This window comes from Convolutriloba macropyga, unplaced genomic scaffold (genome assembly GCF_964194025.1).
Source record: "Convolutriloba macropyga unplaced genomic scaffold, txConMacr16.3 SCAFFOLD_844, whole genome shotgun sequence".
Lineage (NCBI taxonomy): Eukaryota > Metazoa > Xenacoelomorpha > Acoela > Convolutidae > Convolutriloba > Convolutriloba macropyga.
This window is the reverse complement of record NW_027450748.1, coordinates 62,733-79,800: the sequence shown is the minus strand read 5'-3', so window position 1 is coordinate 79,800 and position 17,068 is coordinate 62,733. Positions and strand designations below refer to the sequence as shown.

The 17,068-nt window shown below is 36.2% G+C and overlaps 1 protein-coding gene across 1 annotated transcript; it reads right to left on the bottom strand.

Moving 5' to 3' along the window:
- Window positions 1–1,134: 1,134 nt before the first annotated feature.
- Window positions 1,135–8,606, bottom strand: LOC142356128 (uncharacterized; the record flags this gene model as incomplete). Its single annotated transcript, XM_075408092.1, has 3 exons — window positions 7,988–8,606; window positions 7,262–7,412; window positions 1,135–1,280 (listed from the first exon to the last, which is right to left on the bottom strand). Coding segments are annotated over exons 1-3 (822 nt in total), but the record flags the coding sequence as incomplete, so codon positions are not given.
- Window positions 8,607–17,068: the final 8,462 nt, after the last annotated feature.

Below are 17,068 nucleotides of genomic sequence, written 5' to 3'. Positions count from 1 at the left end.
GAAACCTTAGGTTTGATTTTCAAGAATAAAACAATACGTTTCGCAATTTTTATGCAAGACTTTAAGTTCTATCAATGTCTATTGGATTACTTCCTCGTAACAAACTTCAGAATACATGATAACACAAATAAAAAGTTAAAAAAATAAATTTGCAGCGAATTTGTTCACTGCTCTGTTTATTAAACATTTTTTCCGGTTTGCAAACTATTAGAGTAATTCATATCAAGATTTTTTCTATAACTCTGGCATGCATCTTCTAAACCGATTTATTTTTTTGTAAGAAAAGTAGGAAATATTGTCGGAAAAAGTTTTCCAAAGTAACTCATCATTTTTTTACTATCATAATACAAATATTAACATTTCATTAAACCTTTTAATGGGTCGATGTCTCCGCGCCCTTTTAGCGCATTTTTTATTCGCTGAACTTTGTTGAAATTGATCTACTGGTAAAGGAGACTACTATGACTCCAAAAAAGCGCTGTTTAGGATTGAGATAAGTATGAAAAAAGTGACATAAACTAGCTGAAACGAGCAAAACTTTTTTTAAAACTTCAGCACTTCTTAACAATTCTTTCATATTTTCAGTTCTTTTCAGCGCATTATTATGTGATTATTTGGGCGCTAAACATATTTGAGAAATCCTTGCAGCGTATATTTTATATAATTATCAGAAAATTCTTCAACCCGTGCTAGTGGTTATAACTTCTGGTTATCATTGATAAACAACATGAAATCATCACCGTCATTTCTTCTTACAATACGATCTTCAGCTAACGAGCTTTAATATGTAGGGGTCTGACCAAAAGTCATTTCAAGCGAACCAATCAGATCACAGGACATTTCGGGGCGGGACAGTCTGATAGGAGGTGATTTTGGTCTGGGACCTAAGCCTGAGTTATAAATCTCAACAAAGACATCTGTTCTCGAATTGAGTTCAAAAAACGGATCCTTTCCGTTAGTGCCCCCAGTATGTTATGCACCCCCCAGTTACAGAACACGTGCCATTCTTCAGTAAATCATTATGTAAAAATGTGGCACGTGCGTCTGGGAGTGCAAATAATGTGATAATATGCACCCACTAAGCTGGGGGGGGGGGGGGGGTTGGCACGAACGGAATAGATCCCAAAAACATACCACTTCAGGCAGGTATTCAATGATGGGTACTTGATTCAAATCTGTACTCAGTTCGTACACCCAGCTGCTTGCGTTTTGATTCCCTCCATTTATCATTACACACCCCACATCTGGTCTTCCGGAGGCTCGATGGTACCAGGATTGTCCTGAAGGAGACAGAGGTACTATATTACAGCAGAAGCACATGCACTTTTCCATTAACTTTATTCACGCTATTCAAGATGTCAACAATTGTAGAACACGATGAATTTTGAAAGACTATCTAGGAAGCTTTTAAAACCTATATAGAGCATCAAAAATTGACAAAAATTGACAACGACAAAAATATATCTCAAAAAGTGAAAAGTGTTTTTCGTGTTTTTTAGATCAATTAATTCTGTTTCGGCCCATGTTTTTCGTGCAACCCGGTTACAAAATATGTGTTCTTTTTATAGCACTTTACTATGTGAATTATTTCTGCCACTTTCCCACTAGATAATTTTTTTGCAGATTTTAGCAAGATAAAAATTTGTACGTTAGATCCTCCTGCAAGACAATCGGTTATGAGAAAAACAATTTTTTACCAGATCCTTTAAGAAAACAATTCTTTGTCAGATTCCTTTTGGAAATCATTATTGTAGCAGTTGTTACATGAGAAACAAATGTTCTGCCGCATTGCTATAGGTTTTTGTAAATAAAAAATGTAGTAATAAAAAGTTATAAAAAGTTTGTATGAATTTTTCTGTCAGTATATGATAGATTCCTACAAAGTAATCAACCAATCTCGATTTGGGAGAGTTTCAGAATTCGAAAAACGAAATATAAAAAACGCTTACAAAAACCAGCAAGTGAACTTTACAAATCAGTAAGTGTCTTAAGTGTTGCTCAAAAACCACCGCCAAGACTCGCTAGAATGAGAACAAATTTCTAAATTTGCCGTTAAGTAGACAGTGATGATAACCGTTCAGATGATGAAGCTAATAGTCGAGGGTTATGGTGCTTATCTGCAATCAGGTTTTGGCATTATTTTGCGTCTGAATGCCACTTGAAACTCATTTCGGCCTCACCAAAACCAAGCGGAGTAAGAAAAGCCATATTGTTTACCTTATATACTTTTTTAAAATGATCATTTATTAAAATAGCCCCCAACCTCAATAGTCATATAACAAACAACCCCTTAAATTTTATGTTTACAACATATTAGGGAGTTATCCATGGATTGGAAACTTTGCCTCTCCAGTTAAAAGCAACTGAAGATGGATAATCTTTTTGGATAATGCCATAGGCGAAAGATCCATTGTGGTTGAGGAAAAGTGGAAATAGCTTCATGCAGAAAAAGTGGAATCGCTTCAATCAGGTTGCCATCTTGAAAGCTCTTTTTGACATAGATATCTGGAAATAGTTTTACATGGTGATGGGGTTCTAATATGAAGCAGAACCAAATTTAGCGGATGCTGACGCATCTGTGAATTGTTGATTTGCCAGGAATCTCCATGATTAATGTCCGGAATGTGAAATGATGTGTCCCGTTCGACTGAACTATTGTTTTTTACGCCGGAAACGGTTCCGGAGAAAAAACAATGTGAACAAGATTTTCAGACGATGCAGTAGTTGAGAAGCTAACATTGGATTCCACTTTAGCCGGGGGTGAAATGAGCTGAGGTACAGAATCCAATGAAGCAAGTTGACTTTGCATTTTATTCCCAACAGACGCTGAGAAAAATGTGGAGGTCACTGTATTACTAAGATAAGCTGTGTTACTGCTACTGCTATCAAATGTTATCCTCGAAGAGTGTGACAAAACATTGCTCTGTTCAACATTTTGGGCTTCTTTGCTAATTTTGCGGAAAGCTTCGGTCCTTTTTTAAAAATAAATTTGTGAGAATCTGGAGGTTGAGTTTGGTAACTTAATTCGAATCCTGAAATATTAAAATTGACGCAAGATACGGTTTTGTTTTCAAGTAATAGTTTCAGATTTGAGATGGTCTAAAATTTGGAGACCCTAATTGACGTTAAACCACTGATGAAATTGCCGTCCGAGGAAGAATCATCAATGCTCTGTTTGCTCCAAGAGAGCTCAAGCATCCAAACCAATTAATCCTCTGTAAGTAGCATTTTCATCTAAGAGTCAATAGGCCAGAAAGTGTTTAAGTATTCACCGGTTTACAAATACTTACAAAACATTTCGGCCCAACACTTAATCAACCTTATCAATCCTTGCTAAACGTTACCGCATCCTATCAAACACCACCTGGTCATACCAAACCTTACTAAGCCTAACTGAAATTCACAAAACCACGCTAAACCCTTCCAAACCGTACAGTACCTTAACAAACGTTGATGAAACTCGTCTGACCTTACGAAATTTACCAAACCTTACCAAACCATATCAGAGTTAACCAAATAAATGCGAATACCACCCATTGCCAATAACAGAACAATATCTACCAAACATTTGGTAGAAATCAGGAGAAAATTTTGTTGCTGAGCCAAACGGTATGAAAAAGCGCGTTTCATGACAGAAAAGTTTTATTGCGCTGTCAGGGCAATGAAACGTATGATTGAAATTTAAATTTTGAGCTCAATTTTTTACGGAGAAAAGTTCTCTAGGTGCAAGAAAAAACGCTGAGAAGTTACTGCAAATCATCACCGTGAAATGATACAAGAGAAATGAAATCAAGTAAGTCCCAAATACCAAAATCTTGTTGGGTTGGGCGATAGTATGTTGCCACGGAAGGGATTGGTTGGGATGAATTTTTGTGTAGTTTATTTAACGTTCTGTGTTGTTTGTGTAGCAATCGGCCACTCAACTTGGGGCACCAGATCGGTGCATTGGCCGCCTTACGATCACTGGGAGATTGATTTTGTTGTTGAATTAACAGTGGGATGAAATGGTTTCTGTAAATAAATCAGTTTTGAATTTTCAGTTTTTTCAGTTTGAGATCAACAGTTCTTGATGATTTCTGATGTTGTTATTGCTGAATACTTGCATGACTTTTTTCTCGACCATGTAGTTTCAGCAGTGGGCAGAGATACAAAATAGTGCACAAATGACAACTAATTAACTGGCATCAATGTCTGTGACAAATGCTGCCGGACATTTTAATAAGGATCTAGAAAGGGATTGTAAAAGTTACTACGGCTAGGCTAACAATGACAGGACCAGTTTGAAAAATGATATGCGATAAACGAATAATTCTTTCCGGGAATTCAAAGTGAGGTAAATGGGCCAGTTTTAGACGAAATAGCAACATCTTCCCAGATTATTTGTTCAATTGGTACTATAGCCTACTAAAATCTGATTAAAATACGATTTGACCTAATTGTCGATCAGAAATACATTATTTTTAAAATCTTCTTGAATCATAAACATTCCATCTTTTAAGACTAAATTCAACATTTGATAAAGTGTGACCGTTTTGTAGAATGGAAGTTTTTCAATTTCTCGAAAATTTGAATTAACAACTTCTCAATTATAAGGCAGGAAAAATTAGGAACTAATATCTTGAGAAAAAAAGCCAGTTTTCAGAGAACGACAGTTTTTGAGTTTAAATATACTAATTTACGTAGTTAGGGTTTCTGTTATTTGCTGTTACGTTGAACTCTGCTAATGATAAAAATTTTTATCAAGCCCAGAAAATTTTTTTTACTCTGATTCTCGCCAAACTTTGCATCGGCAGGAGGTAAAAAAACTGGTAAAACTTTCCGGAAATTCAAAAACTTTCTGAAAATATTTATGCCAAAGACCAAGCCTCTGAATTTCAAACTATTACCGGTTATACTATAAGGTTAAAATCGTTATTGTTTCTTTATTTTGATGTATCGTGCATGGCATTGATGGAATAATGGAAAAAAGTCATCAAACCCTGCTTTTTTTTCGTTACGCAATTTGAACTTTCGCCAATTTAAGCATGAGCGATTAACATTATCTTTATCTACAAAAATATGAGGCAGCCAAAGGTCAGACTTTATTTGTTGTGTAGGGAAAATTTTTAGATCAATCAAAGGAAATAGTCACGCCTAATAAGCTAAAGTCAAATCTCCGCTCTGAATAATTTTTTTTAAAGGGCTATATTTTATTTAGCTTTTAAATTTTTTTTCACTTATTGTGAACCTATAATGATAGTCAGCTGACTTTTCCTAGTTTTCTATTTGTTTACAAAATAACGTTAATACAGAACAACAGAAGTAGCTATAAAATCTGTCATTTAGTGGATAAATTTAAAACAACATGCAAAATGAGATTACATAAGAAAACACCTAAGAAAAACTGGAGAAAAAGTGATTAACAATCAGAATAGAATTGGGTTGCATTTGATAACGCTTTGAAACTTACTGAAATTATTTGTGGTCAAAATACTTGAGATTAATTTTATTTATAACAAACTTCTAAAAGGCCACGATAACCGTAAATGCTAATCTGCAATATGTCCTTTTCATCCAAATTAATAATATGGTGGACTGTTGAGCATGTAAAGGTGATTTCAGGCTTTTTTAGTTGAGCATGAGAGAGTGATGTAAAATAATATACAAAATAGGTCTTAAATGAAATTACCAATCTTATCACCAATGCGGAGAAATTGGTTCGACAATTGTTGGTGAAACCATTGTAAACAAACCTTGCCTCTACATAAGCTTATTTCCATATATGTTCCTTGTTTATAATATATTAGACTTTTAGACACCTTTATAGCCCTCTTTCTTTTTCATGATGATGCCTGTAAAAGACTAGTTTAAAAAAATTATTCATTTTACCGTATCAGAATAATATGAAATCTGAGCTAGTATAATTGTTTTTTTTTTAAATCACTCAGAAAAAAATTTTCTCACCTACGTTTAAAAACAACCAAAAAACATGTTCAAAATCTTAGCCCTATATGTTGTCTTAAAAATTTTGTCGTTATAAAAGAATATCAAAGATTAGCCAATATATATTTTTTCGAAACATATCTCGAAACAATAAAAAACCTGAGATTGTGTGCTGATATCAATTCCATTTCCGGACCTAAATTTCAGAACAAACAAAAGCATTGTAATAAGTATGAGCCCGATATGGTTTATGGGTAACCCTTATTGTATCAAATGGGCATCAAATTTTCGCCGCTATAGTTGAATTTTTCCCCCGAAAAATCCTTCAACTAAAAAAACAACGTTAGAAGTGTGTCGTGATGTCAATTCCCCTTTTCTGAGCTATACATCAAAACAAGGATAAACATTGTGGTAAGTTTGAGATCTATAGGATATAATATTAACCTTTTAAACAAATTTTAATCACTTTTAAAGCCTATCAGTTTTTAAAACTTTTAACGACTCTTAAAGTTAGGCACCACTGTGGTTCATGGATACATTCAATGCAACATTTAGATGGAATCAGCGTGGAAACGAGTTACGCTGAGTGCAAAAAAATACAACTAAACCGAGTAAAATTATTAAACATAGCTTGCGCAAAATAGGGTATACAGCTTTAATCTCAAGTCCGCGCTTAAAATTTGAATAGTTTTGCGAACACGGGTTTCGTAATTCCTTTCAGTTTTGGTCAATTTTGCTAAAGTTTCTCTCTATAAATTTTGTTGTATTATCAATGCATTAGCATAAGAGAAACGTATAAGGGATACGCAGATTGAGCAGATTTGCCCGTGACGATTTGGATAAACCTCTGCAGCGTTATGAAATGAATTTTCGGCTTATTTGAAGAAATGGAATCCGTTTTGTTGATAATAAAAACAAAGAATTAGAAAAATTGACAGGCTTGCATTTATGTTTTGCAGTTACATGGACCCAGATTGCTTGTTAGATGCCAAATATGGCTGAATATTCTAATTTTTGTTTAGTTTGTTGTTTTAAATTTTTTTTCGATAGAAAAGTCGATTTGACTATAAAACAAAAGGTGTTGAAGATGGGGTATGGAGTTTGGGAATGAAATGTCTTAAGTTTAGATTGAAATTAACTCAGACATTGTTAGAAAATTGTATGAGAACAAACGATCGACCAGATGTTAGAATTGAGGATAATGATGCGTCACTGCTGTGAAAGCTTAAAGATGGTTCACTGAAATGAACTCAAAATATTGCTTTGATTGATGTTTTGACTCTTTTCTCACTAAAACCTTCAGATGTACTTAGGTTTTTGTATATATATTGCATCTAACCAGTTGTAGTTCTAGCAGCGACAGTCATGTAGTTAGGAGGAGATCCGACATTGTTGAGAGAGATGTATTCGAGTATGAGATAGCATCTATATCTCCCACCATCAGATCCACACACGAGTGCCACTCTGTACTCATTTTCAACAGTATTCAACTAAACAAACAAATAAGACCAGAGAGTCAATCCATACAAATTTTTAACCATTTAGGTCAAAAATTTTAAGCAGTTTTTTTGTCTTTATTACAGGTAGTAGAGCCTATGGCTCAGTCAAGCTAATTACGTATATTGGCGAAAATTTATTTCTGAAAGAAGAAAGTGCAATTATTTTGGAGAGTGATGTATAACTCGCTTCAAAAGGTTTGCATTTTCTAATTTCAGCGTTTTCTACTTTTTTTAAAACTTTATACATAATAATTTTCTTTCAGCAGGTATTAATTGTAATTTTAAGAGACTTTTTCCTTTTTTTCAAAATAAAAATGTCTCAACATTATCAACTTTTTGATTTTTCCTAACTTTTTTCCCATTCTAAAATTCTTCCCTTGTGAGATCTTGCCAAATTTTTACAGAAAATCCGGGGAAAATGTCGATGCAACAATCCAAGTGGGAAAAGCGGGCAATATAATAATAGGTTTCCGCTGGAAAGTGGGGGTGATTAGAAATAATAAGTAAAATTTCCGGATACCCTCCCCCCCCCCCGCACCCGTTGGAGTATTCGTTATTGGATTAACCTGACGTCGTTTTCGTCTTTTGCCTGCTTCCACAAATTGAAACGACGTCCATTTGAAAAAGAAGCCCCTTGTGGGTGTAACACCAGGCAGCAAATTTTGAAAGGGTTCCATTGATGGTATGTCTGTGAACTGGACGAGAACCTGGGTGAAATAATCCTCGGCTTGCCTTCTTTCCCTTGCACGCTGAGACGAGACCAACGGGTCTTCAATAAACCCAGGAGCAACAATCACAGTTTCGATTTGGGAAAAATAAGATTCAATTTCAGCCAGAGTCCGGAATAGAGGAAAATTGCCAACACCAGCTAAAGTAATGTATCCGTTTTTACAGAACTGAAAAAATAACTCTTGGCTTGGAAAGAATGGAACACTGGGTGCCCGTAGAAGTTGGCAAAATTTTGGATCACCAGATGGTAATTGGAAAGAGAACTGCGTATACTCTGGAATTATTAACCCTGCAACTTTAGGTTGTCTGTCAACAATTTCCAACCCAATTATCAACAAAATTAAGAACCGAATCATGGCCATTATTTATCAAATTAATCAAACATACATCTGGCCAAAATGATTCTAAAAGTGACTATTTATAATTGGATTGAAATAGTTAAGACGTTTGAACAACTTCAAGTAAGATTGCCCCCACTGAAATCTGTCCGTATAATTTTGGTTCTTAAAACTTTAATTAAAGAGTCTTTTTGTCAATCAATTTAATTTTCTTAATCAAATTAATTTGACGAATGAAGCAGCATGAAAACAATCAGCATTAATTTTTTGCTCGATTTAAGTTTTTGTCAATCAAACATTCCGCTGCGTAAATACATAAATAAGTAGACATGAAAACATCGCTAAAGTACTCTTCCTCTTAAGAAATGGCCCATCGCATTCAACTGATCTGTATCTAAATTATTTGATTGATAGCACACAAATTCTCCAATTATTAAAATCCGAATAAATATTGACGTAAAATGTTCAAGTAGTTCATTTTTTCTGATCGTTTTTTGTCTATTGGAGCCCTTTGTCTCAGAAATCTGGGTGAGCTGTATGCGAAAAATTATACGGTGCTTTTCTAATTATTATTTTGCACTCTTTTACCTGAAAAAATCTGACTTCTGTGTTTAGTAATTTTATTGGAAAAATTGGAAGAGCGGCGCGCACATAAGCAAAACCCGAATCATAAGTTGAAAAGTTGCACGTTATTTCCCGAGTCGAAAACAGAAGTTAATCTTATAAGATCTTACAAGACAGAGTTATTCTTGCAAGATCTTGCAAGACAGAGTTAATCGACTCGGGTTTACATTGAAGGAACCTAATCCAACTTTGTATGAATTCATCCGAAGAATTGTACGTTTCCAACAGAATCCAACTGAAATCTTAGGCAAACATTAAGAGATAATAAGATAGATTGGTTTAGTTTTTCAGCAGAAGAAAGGGGCGTCCCTTCGTTTTGCTTGAAAATAAAGAACTTTTATCTTATTATATAGGACAGTGCAACAACTGGTGATTTTATTTAACTGAAAAGTATTTATTACTTTTCTGAAAAAAATGCATTTAAAAAATTTTTTACATTAACTACATATGAAAAATTTAATCGACAACTAGGGGAAATGTCACCTGAAAAATGTAAAATATCATTTGATGCAGTAATTTTAATTCAGACGTCGTAGTTAGTCGGAGTTCTTAACCTCTATTTTAGCAATGTAGACTAGCGATGCAGACTCGAGTCTCAGTTCATGATTCCCGCCCATTGAAAATCTTTTTTGTGTTGCGTCTCCGTAGTAACTTCACTCTTCTAAAATTTGCAAATGGCGTGCAGTGGTTCAGTTCAATTCTCAGTTCTGCTCGGCGTCTTCCGCAAAGTGACAGACTTTTTAATTGGATTGGTCTGGCGATATTCACTCTATAATTAGTCAAAGCGATTTTGCCCTGCAAAATCATATTCCGATTTAGTCTATGGAAGAAACGACATTTATAGGCTATCACAAAATCTGTATATTTTTCTCAAGCTTAGGGGTGCTTGTTATAAAATGGTTAATAAGAGTGTCTTCAAATGGGATTAGTATACGGTTGTGAGTTCCATCACAAATATCTAATTCCTAATTTAGTAAAAAAATTTAATGCAATAAAATTGGTATCTAACGCTAATCGCGCATGTCGAATCGGGCCCAATTTTCCTGCTTGTTGGTTTCCTTGTTTTATCCACTACCACATATTTACTCTAAGTCTATCATTAAATTATGAAATGGCTTAATTCTAGAAAATAATAACAATAAGCTCGTTTGCAAATTCACCACTTTTTCGTTTTCTCACACTTTTATGTCAAATCTTTCAGCATATTCCTCGAATCTATCTTTGGTATGTGTATATCTATATCTATGTAAATAAATACATAATCTGCACTTGAAATTTTTAAATCTAAATCCGCTTATATGTTGATTTTCATTACACGTAATACAAGTTATATATAGACTAGGATCATTATAATGTATATTCATATGATTAATATAATCTCTATTCTTAAAGTAACCCTTAAAGATATATCATTCAAATAAACTATCTAAACATTTATCACAACATTTTTTCCATGATTTATCTTTACAACCACCACACTTTACTGATGTAGACATTTTTAATTTGTATGTTTTCAAAAATGAATTTTTTGTCTATAAAAATAAAAATGTCTAAAGTTTTTTTATATTTGTGAATTGGCCTTTGAAACAAGGAAACAATTTGTCAAACACAATTTAAGTGATGGACACTTAAACAGGACGAGAAAGGAGTATGAGTATGAAGTGAAAGATCCGCAAAGCGGCTTCAGCGATGAATTCTTGGAGAGGGTGTATAATCAAGAAGAGGATGATTATATTCTCAAACCTAGAGATAATACTAAGGATATTATTAAAACTAAAACTGAAAATAAAGCTAGCACTAAAACTGACAGTGAAACATCGGTGAAACCGCTTCGCGGATGGTCAGAGACCCATGATGATAATAAAATCTACACCAGAATTAAGTACGAGTGTAAAGAATGTCATGAAAAATTTAGGAATAAAATAGCGCTAACTACTCATTCATATAGCCATTATCGCAAGTACCTAGAAAACACAGAATACTTTGACATAAACTCTAGCCAGAACATGAGAGAATTTTATATTACTGATAAAGCTGGAAATTACATTGAAGACATAGACGAAGCCATTAATAACTCTGCAGAAGAAGTTAAAAACTGTTACCAGTATAGAAAAATTAAGAGTTTTAAATATAAGATCACAGCTGAGTGTGAGTACAAAAAGAGATCCAAAGAAAAAGTTAAAACTACAAAAATATTTTTCAACACTGACTATATTATTAATAACGCAATATATGAAAATGGAGACTTCACTCAATGGTTAAACTTTGAAAACGAAATATATGAGGGTTATGACTATGACTTTGAGTTTCTCGGATTAAGAAGTATTCGGATAAATATTGAACCAACTAAAGCATCTATTGGTAGTTATATAGATTTAACCCCCGATCTCAAAAACTCTAAATCAATATTGAATATACGCAATTCCAAATATAACTGCTTGCAACTTGCTAGTACTGCTTGGCTATATCCTGCTATCGATCCGCGAAGTGGCTTTCTCAATAATGCAATACGCGAGAGTAAATATGTAAATAATCTAATTGACGCACGACAACGAGATGAAGATGATTTTGCTTATATAATGAGAATACAGAAATTGTACAATTTTAATATTTGGGTATACACACCTTGTGGTGGGGGCAAAGTAGAATTGTTTAAGCCAGTGGATGATTTTGATAAAGATAGAGAAGATTTCAGAATATTGGTTTGGGGGAATGGGCTAACAGAACACTGTGCTCTAGTTAAAAACATAGAAACCTTGTTAGATCGACCAAATAAAAATAACATTAAATGTTATTATTGTGATAGATGTACATATTGGTTTGATTCACAAATTAAATACAACAAACATAAATGTAACAACTCTTTCCAAACCGAGGTTGTTTGTCCCAAGAAGAAGAAAATTACTTTATAAATGAACACAAAAGTCAGAATAAAAAAAATATTATAACTGCTGATATAAAATGTTGCATTGTTGAAGTCGCGACTAATGACTGTAAGTATGTAATAGCTGAACACAAATCAGTAAACGTGGGTGACATCTGGTAGTGTAGTTTGAAATACTATTTCGTTCTTGATTGTATCAAAAGATTTGCTGGAGATCTATTAGAAATAGAAACTGAGAATAACTTCAAGCGCAACAAACAAATTATATTTAATGAAGAAGATAAATTACATCATGAAACTAATAACCCTTGTCATATCTGCAGTAAAACATGTATTAATAAGGTAAGAGATCATTGTCATGAAACTGGTATATATAGAGGACCAGCATGTAGAATATGTAATCTGAGGTACAAACAGCAAAACTTCATTCCCATAATATTCCATAATGGCTCTGGTTATGATTTCAATCTACTATATAGTGAACTCTTTAAACAGAATAATGATAAAAGAAAAGTAGATAACATACCACTAGCTGCTGGTAAGTCTAAGATGTTTAGCATCGGTTGTCTCAAATTCTTAGATAGTTATAACTTCTTAGCTATGCCTTTAGACCAAATGGCGAAGATATACGGATATAAAGATAAAACATTATATCCATATGAAAACATTGGTTTGGACTCGTATGATGAAGTTATAGAAAATCTAAAAATAGAAAACTTCAAATCCTCTCTCTCGAATAAATTACCAACACAAGAAGAAGTAGATATCTTTAATAAAGACAACAGTCATAAAACTGGTAAAGATCTAACTATAGAGTATTTACAAAATGATGTGGAAATAATAGACTACTGCATGAATGAATATGTTAAACTAATTAAGAAAGAATTCAAGCTCAATCCCCTACACTATGTAAAACTGCCAGGCTATAGTTTTGATTGTTGGTTAACGTCAAGCGGTGTAACATTAGATTTATTACAAGATAAACAAATGCTGGATGATTTCGTTGAGGCAAAGAGAGGTGGTATAAGTGGTATAATGGGTGATAGGATAGTCAACAATGGTGTAACAGGGATGAAGTCCCATAACAGAAATATCTGGTACATTGATGCAAACAACCTATATGGCAATGCAATGATGCAAAAGCTACCTTATAAGGACTTCCAGTTTACTACTACTACTACTACTACTACTACTACTACTACTACTACTACTACTACTACTACTACTACTACTACTACTACTACTACTACTACTACTACTACTACTACTACTACTACTACTACTACTACTACTACCACTACTACTACTACTACTACTACTACTACTACTACTACTACTACTACTACTACTACTACTACTACTACTACTACTGTTTCAACACTTTAATTCCAAATATGAAATAAAGGCACGGTTGGCAACAAATACAAACAAAACAAGAAGAGTTATTTGTTTGGTTATTCTGTGAAGTGCTGTACGACGAAATTGTTGAAGGCATTCTTTGACCCGGTTGCTGCTTTCTCCTGCAATCTGGTGAACGATACTTTGTTTCGTACACAGTCTCCTTCGATTTGACTCATCCACGTTTTCCGTTGCCCCCCAGGAGCGCGTCTAGCATGGACGTATTGATCGGGCGGGTCCCAATCGAAGGCACTGCGGGCTAATCTTCCTGGTTCCATTCTCTGGATGTGTCCGTACCATTTTATCCGTTTGAGCATGATCATCGTGGATAGTTGGGACATTCGTGATCTTGACATAATTTCTTCGTTCGTTGTTTTCTCCAGATATGACACACGTAGAATTCTCCGAAGACAACCACAGTGGAAACTCTCAAGTTTTCTCTCCATTAATTTCGAAAGAGTCCAAGTCTCTGAGCTGTACAGCACGGCTGATAAAACGAGTGCTTTGTACAAATTGCACTTGAGGTGCACGCTGAGCTGCTTGCTCTTCCAGAGATTTTGGAAGTTAGCAAACCGTTGTCTACCTTCTGCAAGTTTGCAATTGACTTCCTGCAGGTCTCCATGCTTGAGGCTGACATATGATCCGAGATACTTGAACGCTTCCATGTTTTCCAACTCGTTTCCGAGAACATCTTGTACTTTGCAGGAAAACACGCGTGTGGCAACTGCTTTAGGTTTGCCACAGTATCTCGATTGGTGAACTTTTCGGCCATTGACTGTTTTGAACTTTCTTTCACACTTGTCACAGGTAAGGCTCGCCTCTAGTTGCTCGAACTTTGACTTCTCGACGACATTCTTTGACAAACCGGCTTTGCAGAATCTTGTTTGGTGCACTTTGCGTCCGGTAACTGTACTGAATTGCCGCTGACAATTCTGACATCTTAAAGACTCTTGGTCAGCCACCACTGACCGACTCTCATTTTCTAGCGACTCTGAATCTGCTACCGCAGATTGTTGTTGTGAAGCTACCAACGCTGGCTTAGCCTCCGCTAAGCTTTTCAATCTTAGCTTCCGGCCATCTTGTGTTTCGAACCAGCCCGCTTTCTTTTTCGTTCCCAGCAGCACCTCCGTGCTGATGGTTAGTCGTGACTGGCTAGATGTCTCTGCCAGGAGTCCTAGTTTGCCTTTATGTGTTCCAGTGAGTATCTCCACGTTCTGTTGGATACTAGGCACTGCAACAACATTTGCGCTGTCGCATTTTACGCCCATATTCTTTGTTTTGGCCACATTAATCTTCAGACCAGCGGCTTCCGCAAGGGCCTCGATTCGATGTAGGTTTTCTTGCACCTCACTGTCTGAGACCCCCATGAGAGCAACATCATCAGCAAAATCTAAGTCAGCCACCAATCTCCCAATGTCTAATCCTCCATACACCGAGTTAGCCAAAATGTAGTTGATGACAAGGCCGAATAGGATTGGGGAACACACATCACCCTGCCTAACGCCCGTTCTGACATCAAATAAGCGTCCTTTCTCACCTTCGGCTTTGACTCGACATTTGAATCCATCATAGCTGTTTCTTATGATGTTTATCACTTTTTGCGGAAGACCATAGTGTTTCATTATCTGGTACATCTGCTCACGATCGACAGAATCGAATGCCGCTCGAAAGTCTATGAAACAAAAGCTAATATCCAATTGAAACGCCATTGATTTCTCTATTAATAACGGAAGCGAACACTTTGCCTGGTACTGACAATAGAGAGATCCCTCGGTGGTTCGAACACTCTGACCTCTTTCCTTTACTCTTGTATAATGGGACAATTTCTGCTACCTTCCAGTCATCGGGCAGAACTTCCGTCAGCCAACACTTATCTATGATGTCCCAGAGCCACTCGACAATACCCTTGTGTGCTTTCAACATCTCACAGGAAATGTTATCGGGTCCACTTGCCTTGCCATTCTTCAACCTGCGGACAGCTTCAAGCACTTCTTCAAATCGAATTGGGCTCAGGTCAATCGACAAGCTTTCAGCTGCTTCTTATGTTGAGGGATTGAGGAGTTGACTAAAATGTTCCGTCCAGCGTTCAAGTCGTTTCTCTTTCGTCCGTAAGTTGACGCCAGTGCTTGAAACTAATTTGGTCAACTGGGGACTCCAGTTTCGGCAAATCTGCTGTGATGCCCCAAAAACCTCCTTCAAGTTGCCTCTGTCCGCAAAGCTCTGCACTTCTTGGCCTTTGCGTTCAAGCCATGCCCGTTTGTCTGCACGTAGAGCTTTTCTGACTTCCTTACAGCAGTTTGTGAACTCTAACAACGCCACCGCGCTGCTGTGTTTCTTCAACTGTAGATCAGCTCGTTTCCGGATAAGTTCCAGAGAATCTGGAGAAATCCAAGGTTTGTTCACTCGCTTGTCCGGAAGGAGGCATTTCACTGCTGCTTGGTTCAGGGCTTTTCGAAAATTGTCCCAAGACTGCTCTGTATTCTCGAAATCGCCGCTCTTATCAAGATGTAACTTGAACTCTTGCGTGAATAAGTCACGCGTTGTTTCATCTTGCAGCTTTGCAGAACTGATTCTGGGCGTGAAACATGGCTTTTTAGACAAAAGTTTCATAGATACTTCCGCAATGACCAGTTCATGATCGGTAATTGTGGTTTTCCCTCTTCTGGTCCTCACATTCGTCAGACATCCTCTGTATCTCTCTGCAAACAGAATGTGATCCAGCATCTTTTTTCGACAACTCGGATCGGGAGGGTTGTAGGTGTACCGATGCACTTGTCGATGCTGCAACCATGTACCACCTACGAGCAATTTGTGTGAAGTGCAAAATGATAACAACTTTTCCGAGTTTTCATTTTCTTCACCCATTCCAAACGGGCCTCTGCAGCTCATGGTGTCATTCAACTGGTGTCCAGGCTCTGCATTGAGGTCACCGATGACACAAATACGCTCCCTATGTTTGAAGCTGGAAACTACTACTACTACTAGTAGTAGTACTAGTATTAGTACTACTACTACTACTACTACTACTACTACTACTAGTACTAGTACTACTAGTACTAGTACTACTAGTACTACTAGTACTAGTACTAGTACTAGTACTAGTACTACTACTAGTACTAGTACTACTACTACTACTACTACTACTACTACTACTACTACTACTACTACTGTTTCAACACTTTAATTCCAAATATGAAATAAAGGCACGGTTGGCAACAAATACAAATACAAATACAAATACAAACAAAACAAGAAGGGTTATTTGTTTGGTTATTCTGTGAAGTGCTGTACGACGAAATTGTTGAAGGCATTCTTTGACCCGGTTGCTGCTTTCTCCTGCAATCTGGTGAACGATACTTTGTTTCGTACACAGTCTCCTTCGATTTGACTCATCCACGTTTTCCGTTGCCCCCCAGGAGCGCGTCTGGCATGGGCGTATTGATCGGGCGGGTCCCAATCGAAGGCACTGCGGGCTAATCTTCCTGGTTCCATTCTCTGGATGTGACCGTACCATTTTATCCGTTTGAGCATGATCATCGTGGATAGTTGGGGCATTCGCGATCTTGACATAATTTCATCGTTCGTTGCTTTCTCCAGATATGACACACGTAGAATTCTCCGAAGACAACCACAGTGGAAACTCTCAAGTTTTCTCTCCATTAATTTCGAAAGAG